Source organism: Echiichthys vipera (assembly GCF_963691815.1).
Source record: "Echiichthys vipera genome assembly, chromosome: 11".
NCBI lineage: Eukaryota > Metazoa > Chordata > Actinopteri > Perciformes > Trachinidae > Echiichthys > Echiichthys vipera.
The window spans coordinates 25,269,438-25,287,872 of record NC_139836.1 but is presented as its reverse complement, the minus strand read 5'-3'; the positions used below and the strand labels follow the sequence as shown (position 1 = coordinate 25,287,872).

The 18,435-nt window shown below is 42.6% G+C and overlaps 1 protein-coding gene across 1 annotated transcript in view; it reads right to left on the bottom strand.

Moving 5' to 3' along the window:
* Positions 1-34: 34 nt before the first annotated feature.
* The window catches only part of LOC310954223 (calcineurin subunit B type 1-like), a 28,685-nt gene continuing 10,284 nt past the window's right edge, over positions 35-18,435 (bottom strand). The window contains 6 exon segments of the mRNA XM_083923588.1: positions 35-2,286; positions 5,548-5,732; positions 7,109-7,121; positions 7,123-7,169; positions 7,549-7,725; positions 17,292-17,331. Of these exon segments, the coding sequence (XP_083779714.1) occupies positions 2,239-2,286; positions 5,548-5,732; positions 7,109-7,121; positions 7,123-7,169; positions 7,549-7,725; positions 17,292-17,331 (510 nt within the window). The 3' untranslated portion in view covers positions 35-2,238.

Sequence of the window (18,435 nt, the reverse complement as noted above, 5' to 3'; positions counted from 1 at the left end):
TATTAACACTGAAAGATTTACTGGGACATTTCAGTCGGTAACAACTGGTTACTTTCAACATTTCAAAGTTTATTTAAATTTGATTGAATTTTCATACAGTATCAAGTTTTCCAACAGTCCCACAGCATAAGATGCAGCATGCAGAAAAAGGAAAAAAACAAAAAGTTTCTCAAATATAATCTTTTTCAGATATCCCCGCATAAGCTAAAAAGAACCCGAGTCCCTCTGAGAGAAAAAGCACTTACAAACTAAAGCGTGGTCTGAACTATACAGAAAAACAGAAAGCCAGAGCGGCATTTAACAAGTACTTATATACAACAAAAAGAAATAAAGACATCAAAAAATTCCCCTTTAAGCTGAGTACAGTGTGTGGCAGTTTGAGACAGGATCAGATATGCAACCTTACTGGAATAGAAGCACCTCGCTGACCCGGGTAAAATACAAAAAGAGTTACATGTAGTTCAGTTCGTTTGGATGACCTCTCATAATGTGTGTACATTTACCAAAGTTTGGCAACATCCATATTGTATACCGTTAAATTCTTAAATATATTAACATCACCATCCGTGTGTAAACAAGAGGATTATTTTGTGGAGAAAAAAAATGGATCTACATGCACTACAAATATATTTCCATGTCATGCAAGCACAGGGAGGCCCGAGCAGTGCAGAGCTTTGGGAAGAGGGACAACGGAGCACTCCCCGATGCACGTCTCTGACTGCAAACTCCGGTTTCGAACCTGCAGCCGGCCTCCAGAGTGTCCCGCCGAGGTTACGGCAGGAAGCATTTTCCCTTAGAAATAAACATTTGGTTGAATTTGTGGATGGTAGGGGAGAAAATGAGGTGACCGACAGGAAAAAAAAAAGAAGTGGGAGAGGAAGCCAACTTTTGAAACGTACACGTCCCCCCCCCCCAAAAAAAAACTAAAACATACAGTCCATCCCATTGCACACTGATCACATGCCAACGTGTTAAGATTCTAAGTGTTCGTGTTGCGTTAGAGAAAACCGACCCGTGTACTGTACTGACGAGTATTCAGAAGGGCTCGTGTGAAGCGGAGGCAAAGCCTTCTCTTGCTGTTAAAGAGGAGCGCACAATGATTATCTAATATACACATATTGGTTTAAAAAAACAAAGCTCTTAAACTGCCATGTACTTGCACAAACTGTGTATAATCTCACCGTCATTCACTCAGTTCTTAGCCGGCACGTTCCTAAGATTACATAAATATCTAATGATGCCACGACGGTTCACTTATCCGCGAGAGTGACAAGCTATTCTTCGCTTTGGAGATCGTCTCACGGATGCACGCCGGTTAACGCAAAAATGCTCCATCGTGAGTAAACCGTGTTTGGGTTTAGCGGCCGCGGATCGTTTTTTTTGGAAAGACATTTTCTTGGCATTAATAAATCTACCTATGATTTCATGACAGGAAAACAAGGATACTCCAACAATATAAACACATTCCTTAAAGTATGAAGAAAACTATCAATCTTATCACAAATAAAGGAAAAAACACGTTAAAAGCTTTTCTGAGAGCGTCTGGAAGCTTCACTGGTCTAATCCAAGCTGCACGTATGTGTGGGAGCTAACACGGAGGACATTAAAGTTAGAAGTTTAGCGAGGATGATAGGTAATAACTTGGACTGGTTTCTGGATATGTTCTGGTTGGCACTTCATACCCTACTGCTCTAGTTGTATTGTAAGTCAAGTGTTGTTATGTTTCACACTTCCCCACACGAGACAACCGTAGATATACTTGTATTTTTTCTTCTTTATAAAAGACAAGAACAAAAAATAAATATCAAAAATAACAATTACCAAAAAAAAAAAAAAAAGAAGAGGATGAAATATGAACAAGCCAACCAGCCTCTTCACTGGGCCCCCCTCCTTTTACCCGCTTTCTCTCCCCTCATCCAACATCGGAGTTGCTCTTGCGAATGACAAATGGATGTCCTTCAGTCTCTTCAAGGTGCTACGACCGGGTTATTGAGAGGATTTACAGTTCAATAACACTTCAACGTTGGCTTCATGAGGCCTGTGGTTTTCCAAAGAAAAGGTGGCTTCACAGAGAGAGAGAAATAGAAAAAGAGAGAGAGAGAGAGAGAATACTTCCATTGAGTTACACAGAGAGAGCTTTGCCGGACGTCTTGAGCAGATCTTCAGAGATGGTGGAGTAAGCGACTGTCGAGGAGGCAGCGGGGCGGAGGGGAGGGAAGCCAGCAAGCAGAGGAGCGCTCAGACGTCCACCACCATCTTTTTGTGTATATCCAGACCCCCTACCACCTGGGAGGAGAGAGGGAGACCCTTTATTAATCCAGTGCTCGTAAATAATCACCAAATCATTTCGGCACACGCTGAAATCTGAAACAGCAGCTCTGGAGGTGTAAGCACTCGTTCCTTTTACTACCATCCTTCTGACAAAATCTATTTTTACCTCCATCGTTCTATTTTTACACCCTCTCTGTTACAGCGTCTTTCACTCTACCGTGTTCGGATGAGTTCTACTATAAATCAGACTGTAATCATCTCACACCATCTCTTCGCTGAGCCCTGAAGGGTTTCGACAGCTCTGCGTTGTTACAAACAGGAACTCGTTCTCCTGCGCCATCCTGAATGTACACTCGCCACGAGGACGAGAGCCTTTTCAGTTCACGACCATCAAACGTGGGCCTTTTCGTCTGTCAAGAGTTACAACTGCTGCATTTGGTTTTAGAAAATGTCTCCAGGCAAAGGTGCTTCCACTGGGGTCCAACGAGAGATGAGCTCTGTGGATGATACTTTTCAACAAGAGAACACTTTGTCCTGAAGAAAGACTTTGCGTGCCTACTCAGACAAAACTGAAGTTATTGAACTTGGCCCCAAAGGCCTCCGAAACTCAATAGCTAAAGACATTGTTACTCTGGATGATGTTGTGTTGTCCTCCAGCACCACAGTAAGGAATCTGAGTGTTATTTTTGATCAGGATATGTCCTTCGATTCTCACATAAAACTAACAACAAGGACTGCATATTTTCACCTGCGTAATATTGCAAAAATTAGGAACATTGTGTCTCAGAAAGATGCAGAGAAACTTGTTCATGCATTTGTTACTTCTAGGCTGGACTATTGCAACTCCTTATTATCAGGCTGCTCCAATAAGTCTGTTAAGAGTCTCCAGTTGGTCCAAAATGCTGCAGCTTGCGTACTAACTAAAACAAATAGAAGAGAACATATTTCTCCTGTATTAGCTTCTCTGCACTGGCTACCTGTAAAATCTAGAATAGAGTTTAAAATCCTTCTCCTTACGTACAACGCTCTTATTGGTCAGGCTCTGTCGTATCTTAAAGAGCTCATAGTACCGTATCACCCAACTAGATCTCTGCGCTCTGAGAATGCAGGGCTACTCGTCGTTCCTAGAGTCTCCAAAAGTAGAATGGGAGGCAGAGCCTTCAGATACCAAGCTCCTCTCCTGTGGAACAAACTCCCAAATGTTATTCGGGAGGCAGACACTGTCCCCATATTTAAAAGTAAACTTAAAACTTTCCTTTTTGATAAAGCTTACAGCTAGGGCTTACGAGGAGACTTTATTCTGCTTAATTATGCTGCTATAGGCCTAGTCTGCCGGGGGATAATACTTTTCCTGATACTCTGAGCTTCTCTCCTCTCTGTCTGAATCATTCATGTCCCATCAATGCATGTTACTGATTCAGCTTCTTCCCCGGAGCTGTTTGTGCTTTGTCGTCTCGCAGGTCTCTGCTGATCGTGGTGGTGCTTGCTGCCGTGGTCCTACATGACGCTTCCTGCTGCTATTGTCACTGTTACTCATATATACTATCACTAGTTTAATAAACTATAAAATTTGTAGCTGTATCGTAGCTGCTATTGCCACTACTCATCATTGATCATGTTTGCCACCATAATTATTATCATTTTCATATTCTGTCACCTTAGCTGTGCTTGTTTCTACTATTCTGTTGTATTAACTGCCTTAACATATACGTTATATTCACATTACTTTAAATATTATAGTTACTGTTACTGGCTTTGCTTGCATCTCTGGAAGTGTGTCTGTCTGTCTCTCTCTGTCCATCTGTGTGTCTTTTCTCTCTTTCTCTCTCCTTTTCTTCCTCCCCAACCGGTCAAGACAGATGTCCGTCCTCCACAGAGCTGGGTCTGTCTGACGTTCCTGCCTGTTATAGGGAAGGTTTTCGTCTCCACCGTACTCTACGGGGGAATTGTTGTGTCTATGTAAATCATAAATTAGTCATAGAGTGTGGTCTTTACCTACTCTGTAAAGTGTCCTGAGATAACTTTTGTTATGATTCGACACTATAAATAAAATTGAATTGAATTGAATTGCCTCTGTGATCTTGAATTACACAATTAAAGTACTTTCTATTAAAACTGTAAGGCCAGTTTTTAAATCAGCAGTCACTGATTAGCAACATCTTGTGCTCTTTGAACAAGTCTTAAAAGAATAAACTTATAATTCCATCTTCAAAATCTTCAAAATATCTCCACACTTCTATATCTTTTTTCATGACATGCAAAAGAGTTTAACATGCAAATGCAATATTTATGTGTTTATGTGCAGTATTCCTACAACAACAACACCACATATCTGTGATGCTGCACCTTCACTAGACTTTCACTGCTGCTGCTGCTGCTGTTTGCACACTTGTTAGTTGAATTTTATTATTGCTTGGATTCAATACTTTTTAATCACTGCTTTCATATTTTTTTATAAGATAGGACAGACAGAGGAAATGAGAGAGGGGGAGACATGCAGCAAAGGGCCGCAGGTCGGAGTCGAATCCGCAGCCGCTGCCTCGAGGACCTTAAACCTCTTTACATGAGGCGACTGCTCCAACTACCCAGGCACCGGCCTCGACGATTTGATATTTATTATCTCTTATCTCATTCTTGCCTTATTTCTATTTATTTTTTTATGGTCCTTGATACAACGTCTGAAGCGGATGTAATTGCAATTTTGTTGTGCTGTGGCAACAAAGTTCATTTGAACTACAGTAACTCCATCCGCTATTAGTCCAAAAGTACAGCGCCGTGGGTTTTGACTGTATCTCAACTCCTTCCATCTTTCGACTGCCTCCCTGGTGAGCTGTAAGTCAGTAAACTCTCTTTAACATCATTTTTTGCAAAGCTTCGAACAGTCTTTGACCTTCAGTCTGCAGCAGTACAACGGAGTCATCTCCTGTTTGCAACTGCAGGCTGGAAAATCATCTTTTCAAAGTAATGAATCAATCTTCCACCCCTTCTCCCTCTGATATACTCTTGTTTTAAAACCTCTAACTCTCAGCTTATATTAGTTATAACGCACTCTTGACAATTCTCATTATAAATATAAGCTTATTAAATATTTAGAAAGGCTTCCGTTGGAGTGTTTCCATGTAGAATAAATGTAACATTATATTTGTTCTGATGCTCTGTAGTAAAACACAACCAAAGCTTTTTATGCCCGTCTCACATTTCCGTTCACCATAACAGGCTGCATCAGCAGAAATGTCGGGCCCCCCCAAAAATTACCCCAGGAGAACTCGGACTTACTGCGCAGAACTCCTCAAAGGATATCCTGCCGTCTCCGTCCTTGTCTGCGTTGATAATGGTTTTGTCCACGATCTGCTGGAGCTGCGTGTCCTTCAGGTTGTTGCCTACCATCATCTTCAGCACCTGGAAGAGCTCCCCGTTGGAGATGTAGCCGTCCTTATCCATGTCGTAGATCCTGAAAGCGACTGTGAGCGCGGGGTGTGGAGCGAGGGAGGGGAGGAACAGAAAAAGGGGTCGAACATGTGTTTATTGATCAGTTGGCATCATTACAGGTTCTATTGTCACCATGTGAAATCTAAAATCCACCAGGAGTGTGAACATAAAGGACTCTCAGTTCGACGTATTGGGACGGTCAGTTTGTTTGAGTTCCTTGTCTGACGGCCCGTGAGCTCCTCCCTGGGAGGGTAAGAAGTCACTGAAGTTGGAAAAGAGTGTAAATCAGCAACACAGCAACACCTACAGACACCAAATGTTGCCTTTGATGAATTGATCTCTGAGACACACCTACCAGAGTGACAGTAACATTTGAAAGACTTACGTAAATCTTCACCCGTTCCTAAACTTTGCCCCCTGCGGTAAACTCCTTAAGCAAAACAAAACACAATAAGCCCTTATCAAACATGCTCTTGTTTGGCTTCCAGTTACACTGGCTCCACTGTAAGCAGCGGCACCTCAGCTTTCTCCCACACTCTTTGTTTAGAAAGTGGTTGACCAGCTTTAAGGTCCTGAACAACACTGAGAACTGTTGGAGACAATAATTGTGCAGCAGATGTTTTGCTATTTCTATCACTGCTAAGCATGCACATTATCCCTCATGGGAGGTTTTCTGTTAGTAGCAGCAGGTACGCATGGGACAATATGATGATTTCATGTCACAGTTATCCTGGACAAAATAACTGTGAGTCACGATATTGTCCCGATAATCAGCAAAAAAAAACTCTTAAACTCTTAAAATGGCACAAAAAAACAAACAAACAAACAACATAGTGGAATCATTTTACCTCAGATTTAGTTTTTTGACACAAAACTTTCTTAGTGAAAAACAAACAATCGTATAGTAAGGTCATCATAAAATCATAACTCCTCATTAAAAAATGTCATTTCAAATAGTCATAGTGTAGTGTGTCATTAAAATATCACAGAGAGCGTAGTAAATGATCAGACATCCGTTGTTGTATGTTGTTGTGTTTGATAAACAGACGCACGACGATGTTCATTGTGGATGCAACAATTACTCTCATTGTCCACTTTAATAGGCATATTATTAACCGTTTAATAGGCTACATCGAATGAGAACATGGATTTTCTGTCAAATAAAACCAATTCCATGAGCTGCGGCATAATTAAGTTACAGTTGGCCAGTCAAGTCATTCGTGAGGATATTTGCAATACTTACATATGGATATTCACCACGATCAAGTTATTGTGTGTTTTTTATCACGACGCACCGTTAAAAACGATTTGGGTGAGGTGAGAACCCAGGAAACATATCCCCAGCTGTATATTTGGAGCTAAGAGACCTTGAAGCAGTTGTTTTCATGAAGAAGCAGCTTTTACTCACATCGGAGCTTTCGATTCTTTGTCCCCCTTGACGCTGAACTGCGAGACTCCCTCGATGAACTCTGGGAGAGGAGAACAACAATCACTGATCAATACGCTTCTACGGCTATTCAGCCTCCTGCACATCTCCACTTTAGTATTTCTGATATTAACATTATAGCAGGATGTGAATATGCTGTTTGCTATATTATGATTGTGGCTGTGCAATCCCACAGACAGAGCCACAGGGGAATATTATTCACATCAACAAACAACCCAAAACCTAAACTTAACTCCATTTATAACTGCGTAACAATATCTATGACTGTTGTAAATCTTTTCCAGTTCTTCTTTCAAAACTATGACACTATAAATTAGCATTTTTATTGACTTATCAACATTGTGGTATCTCTAAAAATCAAGAACTGGTAGTTCCCCACTGCAGCGGAGTTTATTGCTCACCTTTAAAGTCCACCTCTCCGTTGCCGTCTGTGTCGAATATGTCGATAACCCTCTGCACCAGCGGGTTCTGTTGCAGCTCGGGCAGCGACATGAACTCTTCCACGCTGAGTGAGCCGGAGTTATCTAGGTCGAGTTTCTTAAACCTCTTCCCTAGCCTCTTAATCTCATCAGCATCGACTGGACAAAGAGGAGGAAATAAAGAGCAGAGGGAAGAAGATCCGGATGAGACGGTTTCTTTGCAGACATTCAGCTGATGTTCTCCGAGATCCTCAGAATTGTTCAGAAAACAAATCATAAAGTGTGCAAGGGGGTCAGATGGCGCCTGAACTCAGAGTGGCCATATAGAGAGGTAATACTAGAGGAAGAAAAAAACAGCACACAGTTAAAGGTGACAGGGACAAATGAGCCACGGTGCATTGTTCACCTGCAGCTGCATTCCCCCAACATGGATAATAAAAAGAGTCACATGCACTAAGGCAGTGGATATTTATCAAATATATAAATATCCTTGTCAACACCTGCATGAACAGTAGTCATAAATTTTAGTTGCCAACGCTCGCAACTAGGTCAAGGACACCACTTCCGGCTGCACAGGACGCGGCTCACCGCTCCTGAGCTGCAGAGCCACAGTAACCACAGGACATTGTGTTCGCCTTTTCTCCAGAGAGACCTCAAAAGGGTAGATTACAAACGTTACATGAAGCCAACTCAGGTACTGATCTGAATAAGTAGGAAACAAGAAAAAAGGTTAGAGAAGAGAGAGCTGCGCGGAACATGGAGCTGAGACGAGACGGAGATAGAAGTTTAACAAACTTACAGCCTTTGTTGTCTACTGGAGCTTTTTTATCAGAGGGGGTCTGTGTCTTTCGTTCCCCTGCCATCGGAAACAGCCCTGACTCCCCGGCCGTTATATTGAACAATGGCAAAGGAGTAATCCAGAAGCAATAACAAAGCCAGTTGTTAATTAATATAAGCTCATTCACAAGTGGTCAGGTGATCCCATTGGCCAACCACGAACTACTACTACGCCTGTTTTAATCCGGGGTCCTTAACGACGTCACGGGCTATCTATTAATCTTAATACATAGCTAACAGAAGGGAAGGAGTGAAGGGAGGGTGAGGCAAAGATTTCAGTTCATTCCAGGTCTACCGACCTCCGTGGGGACAGTCGCTTCAGGTGAACATCAGGAAAAGATAACAGTGACTTATGATGTTGACTTTAAGCAGCCCAGAGTGGAAATAGAGGCTTAAAGTTAAGTCAGATAAAGAGTATTGTAGAGTCCTCGTCGTATCGGATTTATTTTTACACTGAACCTGACAACTGGCGACTTTTTTCTTTTATTTTTATGCGGCATTATTTAATGTACCTTTTTCTTCCACGTGCCATAATGTTTACTCAGTACTACGAGCAATATGCAACCCACATACCTCATGTATTATCGTTGTATTGTTGGTCCTGTCACTGCGTATGTTGTTATTGTGCAGCTGTACTCGGCTCTTTCAGCCCATGACAAATTTTTTCTGGGACAATAAAGTTTATCTTTAATTATCTTATCTTGCAGGATAATTAATTACGAAAATAAAGGGCAGATTAAGTCATAATGAAAATTATTATTAGCTGCAGCCCTGGTATATTAATTCTATTATGTAATAAGAGTTCAGCAGAATAACTTCAATTAAATGCAAAACCTAGACGCTGAAGGGACAAACTCCTGTCCTCTTATTCATCTTTAATTCGTTCATCTTGAATTTTCCACTGTAGCCTCCGCAGTTGTTTTGCTCTGTGCATGAGTTGGGAACACCACCCTTAGGTAGACAATGGGTGCCTGTTATATCTCATTTCCATGTTTTTTGCACACGTTTAGTAGATTTATTATGAATGAGGCATTGCCAGTTTACTGCTTTGGTTTGATGTATCTGACAACTCCTGCTACATGTTGAATCTGCACGCAAACACGCACAGAATCGGATACATGCCACAAGGTGTCTGTGTCCACGGGGTGTGAGTTATCAGAGCCGAGCACACGGCCGTCCTCCTATACAAAACCCTTCCTTATCAGCAACCTCCCATTTCCTGATCACGGCAGATGACACCGGCCTCACTCACAGCAGTTTAGTGTGCGAGTGGCCTCAAGGCTGCAGATAACCGTACTGTCGGATCTAAATCAAAGCCATTATTACATCAAGGGAGCCTGTGGCACAGCTAGACGCGTCTTTGCTTTGTTAAGAGTGGTTATGCCTAAATGCGTATTTGTTATTTAGGGTTCAGCCTCTTCCTGACACACACACATCACATTCTGCACGCTGGTGCAAAACCAACGGCACAGAACAACTGAGGGCCGCTGTTCCCTTTTTTGGTCGCACATAACTTTGTAATTAAAAAACATCTGTCAACAAATAGTATGAAGCCATTTGCAGGGTTGCTTGATGAGGATAGAGGGGATTAACCAGGTGTGGTTGCCAAGGGGGTGGATCTTTTCGCGTGGTCATTTTTTACTTTTTGTTTTGCAAAAGAGTTGGAAACTTTTCATGTACATAAATGGGAATTAATGGGCATTTTAGGGTAATTTATATTAACTGTATATAACCATGTATTGTGCATTCTTCCATCACAGACAATCATAGTCAGGATGTTTCACAAGTTTGGATGATATAACTGGGCTAAATACATTTTATCAGTGATATTTAACTAGCAAATATTAAATCAAAATATGTTTATGTAGTGCTTGTTCAATGAAAGAAAGCTATGCAAAGCTCTCGATCTACCGGTCAATCTTCGTTCCTACCCTCACCTGTGGTCATGAAAGCTGGGTCAGGACCGAAGGAACGAGGTCGCGGGTACAAGCGACCGAAATGGGTTTTCTCAGGAGGGTGGCTGGAGTCTCAAGTTCAGCATCCGTGAGGAACTCGGAGTAGAGCCGCTGCTCCTTTGCGTTGAAAGGAGCCAGTTGAGGTGGTTCGGGCATCTAGTAAGGATGAACCCTGGGCGCCTCCCTAGGGAGGTGTTCAAGGCACGTCCAGCTGGGAGGAGGCCTCGGGGAAGACCCAGGACCAGGTGGAGAGATTAGATCTCCACGCTGGCCTGGGAACGCCTCAGGATCCCCCAGTTAGAGCTGGTTAATGTGGCCCGGGAAAGGGAAGTTTGGGGTCCCCTGCTAAAGCTGCTGCCCCTGCCACCCGACCCCGGATAAGAGGATGAAGATGAGATGAGATGAGACAATGCCACTCACAGGAGATGTCTGACCAGTCACAGTTTAAAGGAATACTTCACCCTCGAAATGGTCCTTTCTGATTTACCTTCATAATAAGGTAACATAGTCTGTTTTATCTCAAATGCCTCTGTGGTGAAAGAAGAAAGATTTTCTTGCGAGAAAAACACATTTTTCTTCAACAGTTCCAGGAAACACGAGGTGAGTAACTGATATACAAATGATCTTTCTGAGGGTGAAGTACTGGCGCTGCCAAGTGAGTAGGTGCATGTATTATTCATGCTCGCGAGGACAACAGCTTTCTCACAGTCTGAATCCCCTTCCCGTTCTCGACCCAACGAGCTCCACGTCTGCCAGCCTCACAGAGCGACGAGGCGCCCAGCTGAGCCAAATAAAACTCACGATGATTAGGAAGAGGATGCAGTTATTTTACAACGGTGGTTAGTTTAACTGACTTATCCAACACGTGGCTCTTTCTGAAAGCTGTTACAGTCAAGAGGTAGAGAGTCCTGCATCATACCACAGCTGGTGAAGTTTATGGCTTCACAGAAAAAAGCCCAATAAACTAATGAGGTTCTCCGATTTTACACTAGCTTGTGTGCTTAAACTCTCCCCAGTGAGTGCAGTAAAGTGAGCTTTCATTTTCTAGATGACCTGTTTTATAAGCACTGACTGCCATCCTCCTTTACAGCAGCCAGAAACTCAAAACGTGGTGACAGGTAGCGAAACACTGTCCAAGAAATAAGCTTCTAGAGCACCTTGGTTTGCTTACCGGAGGACGAACAGAATCAAATATAAAACTGGAACAATGGGTCACAGGTGTGAGCACAAATATGAGAGCCAGAGAGGAACTGTATGAGATGTTATTGAGATGGAACAGGAGGGAAAATCAGTTTAATTACCTTCCTGGTTTGACGTTTCTGCACATTTCCTTGATTCTACATTAAAAATCAGGATATTGTGGAGGGCTTTGATATCAATGTTCTAAAATAGGTGAACCTGCGAAATGGATCCGGTCCTTGCTGATCGCTAGCCTCCTCCGTGACCTCAACTGCAGGGGAGGAGGACGTGGATGTGTTTTTAACCCCAGCGTCAGGCCGTGGCCTGCATGTTTGAGCCTTAGGCAGCAGACACATCTGCCATGATGTGGGCGGATGTTGCAAACGGGCACTCAAATGTAAACGTCTGTCCCGTGTGGTTAGTTATATAATATGGATGAAGCTACAGTAGAGCTGCAGGTTTTACACCATCATTTGTTCGAAAACCTATGACCACATTTTTGTGTGGTAGATTTATGATATGATACTTCCCCCAAAACATTCAATATGCTGTAAAACAGAAACAGAGCGGAATTATACACCCAGGGATGCACTCAATGATACATTCGAGGGAAAACATCCCAAAATGTTCCCATGTGACAGTTTTCTGAGAGGGCTGCACAGTCACAGAGGCTCCTCACACTGCTATGCTAATGAGCGGCTCCGAGGGAGACCCAGTGTAACTGTTAGATGATTATGATAATCTCATAAACTCCACCACAGAGCGCACACACACACACACATACACACACTTTCATAAGCACTGGATGCACCCTCAACTGTGTTACTAGGCAACTGGAACCTGTTAGCCCCCCAAAGTAGCCCCCACCACACACACACACACACACACACACACACACACACACACACACACACACACACACACACACACACACACACACACACACACACACACACACACACACACACACACACACACACACACACACACACACACACACACACACACACACACACACACACACACACACACACACACACACACACACACACACACACACACACACACACACACACACACACACACACACACACAGGAAAGAAGGAGGAACATTTCAACAACTGCTCATGAGGTGTATGCAGGAAAACACACATGCATATGTAGATGTCATCAGCTTTTGAGTGCACACAGGAGGCTCACACTGTGTGTTACACACACATAAGCATCAATTAACATAAATAAATACTGAAGTGGCTGCCAAACGGCCTTCCTCCTGGTGCATAGCTTGTCTTACATGTCCAATATGTCTTTATAGTAATCATATGTGTGTGTGTGTGTGTGTGTGTGTGTGTGTGTGTGTGTGTGTGTGTGTGTGTGTGTGTGTGTGTGTGTGTGTGTGTGTGTGTGTGTGTGTGTGTGTGTGTGTGTGTGTGTGTCCAATACTGAACTTAGATTCTGTGGAAATCCAAGTTCAATATGTGTTTTCAACAAAGTCATCAGGAGCTGCAAAGATGAACCGATATGTTTTTTTTTAGGGCCGATACCGATTTTTTTTTTCATCAGCCTTAACCGATGCCCAATATGGACTGCCGATTTTCTTGAGCCGATATTAGGAGCAGGTACTACTTTTGCTCCTTCAATTTGCATTAAAAAAAAAATACACAATGATGATAACAAATGTTACGAGTCTCAATTTTAAAAAAGGAACATTTATTGAACTTAAAAAGGCGTCTCCATCAACACGGAGCTGCCTGTGGACGCACTTCTGTAAAAAGTGTCGGGGAAAAAATATCAATGAATGCAGCAGCCTGCACCTATATTAGCGTTTTTAGGTCTATCGTATCGGCCGATGCAGGCTGCTGCGTTGGCCGATATTTTTTGTGTATGTAACGGTCTATCACCATTGTGAACTATTAAGTTAATCACCAACTACTTCAATAATCTACAAATCATTTGAGTATTTTTTAGGACAAAAAGACAAATTTCTCTGAATCCAGCTTCTTAAATGTGAATACTTTCTGGTTTCTCTCCTCCTCTGTGACAGTAAACTGAATATATTTGAGTTGTGGACAAAACAAGACATTAGAGGACATCATCTTGTGCTTTGGGAAACAATGATCGATGTTTGTTTTTGACACTGACCAAACTATTCCATTAATCGATAGATTAATCCAAAATGAAAATAATCGTGAGTTGCAGCCCTTATTCTGACTCAACCAGAAAGCTACAATCATCAAGCATCAATCCCAGTGTTTTTGTAATTGGTGCAAGCTGTCAAGAAGCTTATTTTTGGGCAACATCTGATGATGGCACACTAAAAGCTTCTGCTCAAGCCTGCAGCGTTCCTGGCATCACAGGTGACGGCTAGCTCGAGCTAACCATCAAACAGCAGCACAGATGTGTGAACAAGAAATCTGCTAAGTGCAACTGGCTTTTCCTCCCCATTTGTGTTCAATTATAAAAACACAATGTTCCCAAAATGTCATTAATGAATGTGTCCTCTTAAGCATGCTCAGCCCTCAAACGGTTCTCACTGCACATTAACAGCGAGACATGTGACTGCATTAACACAGCGAACCTGAGCTGAGCAAAGCAGGGGAGGAAGTGATATACAGAGCAATATTCAGCCGGCATGTTACTGATAATTACAGCCTAGACCACCGCTGTGTGTATATATATATAGCTCCCCAAACACACAAGATAAGGTGTGAGGGTGGGTAAACATGAGACGGTTACATGCACAGCTCAGTAATTACACGAGTGTGACACATGACACTGTGCAAATTAGCATAATGGGTTTGCACTGAGCCAATGAGCGTGGAGTGTCATCCAAACATATCAGTGTGCTACAGACGGATTACAAAAGGGCAACAAAGCCGCAGAATAAAATTAAAGAAGAACTCGTAAAACTAATTACAAGTTACAAGTCAAGACGGGAACTGCATAGTGTGAGACAACAGTGCTTTAGGGATTGCAAAACCGAACTGTAAATAAGCGAACCAGACCGTAAACGAACTGAATCGTTCACCACACAAACCGGGGCGCAGTTTGCACGTGAGCTGCAATCTGCATGTTCCATAAGGACACAAAAGTTGGTTGGGTTGCGTGCATGCAGGCTTCACACTTCACTTTCCATTTCATTCGAGCATGCACCGTCATCTTTTACGTCGGCCTATTTAAACCTGAGTAACACTTTTACTTTTGAATGACTATTTGTTGATGTCGTATATATTCAAAATTATATTCTTGCAAATGCTAAATAAAGCGAGGACATTGTGTTTTCCCCAATACTGAGACTCAAAAAACCATAATACAAACCACACATTACAGCACTCTACTCTACCCCACACTCTACAATTGTAACTGTTGTTTTCTTGAATGAAAATCCAACACTATTCCACATATTGGAGTCATAGAAATATATCTAATTTGCTAAAATTGTGCACCCCTTTTCTCTCTCTCTCTCTATTACCTCATTTAGGCCACTGAGAGGAGGTCATGTGTGCTACAGAGGAGAGCTCTAGGACTCGCTGCATTAGGCTGATTGCTCTGGCTGCTCTGATAATGTACAGCTCGCCAGCGTGCACCAGACTGACGACGAACCGGGGCAGCGCGCTGATGGTGTATATTTATAGCCCTGCTGTCATGAGAAAACCCCCTCGCTAACCCCATCAACAGAGGCTGTGGCTCCCTCCCTCAGGGAAACCCCATAGCAACAACGAACTCCACCGAGCTGCCCGCCGTTTATTTTTGGGCGACCACAGACAGGCCTGCGATGGTTTCAGGCTCGCTGCTGCATTTCAGCTTGCACTGTGAGAGAATGATGCGCCGAGGGGGTTTTGTGTTTCTGTGTGTGTGTGTGTGTGTGGCATGAAGAGAGTGGGTGCGTGCATGCACTTTTTGTGTGTGTGTGTCTAATATTGACCTTACTTCACAATCCATCTTATCAAACGATTCTTAGAGACAGGCTCCCCGTGTTGACCTTATAGACATAAACAAACAGTTAAGAACATCCTGATGGCAGGTACAGGTGAGTACAGGGAGGTTTTTTTTTGGTTCATGTCTCATTGAGGGCAGTAAGGTTGCAGCATGGTTAATCTATTTGACATGCAAGCCAGAGCTCATTTATTCACTGCCAATGCCTGCCTGTCCAAGCATTTGATGACCTGAACAGCTGCTCAGTCGGTGGAGGGTGAGAGAGACGGAGGGAGAGGCCAAAGAGAGACCCAGAGAGAGAGAGAGAGAGAGAGAGAGAGAGAGAGAGAGCCCACATTGCCATGACAGACCTGGATTCAAATGGGTGAAGTATCTCTTTAAGTCTCTAAATGCTAAACATGCATGCATCCAATTACCTGTTGCACTTCTAGTCTAGTTATTTCTCTTAAGTTTGTCTGTTGATTTAGTGACTGATTACTTTGATATGATTGACAAATGTATGCGTTTGAATTAAGTTATTTGATGAAGCCGGACAGAAGACAGTCAAGGGCAAGAGAGAACGATGACAAACAGACAGTGGTGAATAGAGAGAGAGAGAGAGACACTGTAAATATGTCAGACTGAAAGCAGAGGTCCTTGTTGGGTTCAGTTCAGGGTCATGCATCATCCAAAACCACCTCCCCTCACCATGGCAGCGTAATCCCGGGGAGGGATGCCTAGAAGGCCTGGCCGACCAAGGTCCTTTCCCCCGTGATGTTACAGTAGTGCAAGCTAAGAATGGAGAAGCCACAGCGTGCCCACAGCTCTGTCCACTCTAACAAGACGTGGCATTCTGACTGCGTTTCTTTGTATGAGTGTGTCATACACTGATATGCTTAACAGACTGTAAAACTTTAGCAAGGCAGACCTCTGTTGTTGCACACTCAAAGCTACAATGCACATCAATTATTGACATAAAATGTGTAATTAAATATAATTTGTCAACTTTTTTTCTTCTGTCTATAAAATAAGTTGTAGGGAAAAAACAAACAAAAATAGTTGTAATGCGTTTGTGTTATTTAAAACAGAACAGAAGCCTTTTCCCTCCTTCACAACTCTTTCGCTTGACCTGCTGCACTTTGTGATCAAGATTATAGCTCACAATGAGCCTTCAAGTTTTGGAGAATAAAATATATAAACCAAATCGCTAGACTCTTACATTAAACACAATTTTAAATATAGTATTTGTTATAGTACTTTAATAATATCATTTTCATATTTTTACGGTACTTTTTCCATTTTCTATTCGTAGAAACCTTTTAATATATTTACTGTGTGCACCGAACACCAAGGTCAATTCCTTGTATGTCAAGAACAACTTCGTTCTAATTCTGATTTTACTGCACCTCTGCTTCTTACAACTTTGGCAACAACTATATCAACGGCTAATCTCGTAGCCCTAAAATAATAATCTCTGTGTGACACTGAGACGTGATGAGGTCAATCTAAACAGCGTCATGGTCCCTGAATCACACCGACACTAGGGACTGGTTGCTGTCCCAGTGCTCATTAAACAGGAGCAGCAGCGGACCCATGGCTGAGATGTGCTGATGTATCATCAGGTGGGCAAGGTGAGCGCAGCAGCTCAAAGATGTCGACTAGACAGTTTGATCCTAAGATGATATCATCACAATCAATACATCACTTATACATGAAGACTAAAACATTAAATGACGTAAAATGAGAGCATAGATGAAATGACCAGATGTAACATTGGTATCGTCTGCCATTTATCTTCAGCCCTTTACGACGGAGCAAACAAAGAGTTTGAATACTTACAATGTGAGCACATCTCCAGGGGGAAACTGGCTTCATTTCCCTGAGGAAAGAGAGAAACGGAGGCGTCAGTTATGTTCTTAATGGGGATGTGGCAAAAGTACAGCAACAACCTCACAATATTTGGCAGTGGCTCAGTTGGTAGAGCGAGTCGGCCAATGTCCGAAGGGTCAGCAGTTCTATCCCCGCCCTGCCCTTCTTGTGTCATTGTCGTTGTGTCCTTGGGCAAGACACTTCACCCACCTTGCCTCGTGTGAATGTGTATGACTGCCGTATGGTTGAGGAGGTGGTCAGAGGGGCCGTAGGCGCTGATTGGCTGTCACGCTTCCGTCAGTCTGCCCCAGGGCACTACGTAGTTTACCACCACCATGTATGTCTGTTTGAATGAATTGAACCTGGACTCTGTAAAGCGCCTTGAGCACTGAGAAAGACACTATATAAATCTAAGCCATATATTTGGACTTTAAGTAGAAACACATTTATCTGTTACGTGTGTTTAAGCGGGCAGTGGTTAAAAACTTTCTGGAGAATGCTGGACATGTTTGTTGAGATTGCCAGTAGGATAGACTTCTGTCACAAACGGAAATGGCGTCCTTTTTGCATTTGAGTGGGCGTCGTTATGTAAATGGTTAAAGGGTAATATGTTGTATAAAGTATGTATGCATGTATAAACCGAGAGGAACGCTCTCATAAAATTGCGTTTCAGTCCACTCTTTTAAAGGGGGAAACCCTGAGTTGGTTCTCATGGTAAGAATATAGCTTTATAAAGCTCTTCAATACCTTAAATAATGACAAGTATTTTAAGACCATTTTCTACAGAACTCAGATGTGTTTCCTTGTTTGTCAAACGAACAATGGCACCTGCTGGGACAGCTAACATAGGGCCTGGTGATCTGTGTTGAGCGCTGGATTCATTGTCATACCACAGATGTGTTTATGCATGGAGAGCATTCAGCCGTGTTCTGTTATTGAACATTTAGAGATGTCATAATATTTGTAGGGATAGGCTGTTTTATAAAACATCCCAATACAAAGAAGGTTACATCCTACCAATTAACAAAAACAAGCACGTCTGGACATTTCACAGCTTAGACTCTGGACCTGAGAGTCTATACTGTTCAATAAAAAGTGATGGGTTGTAACTTCA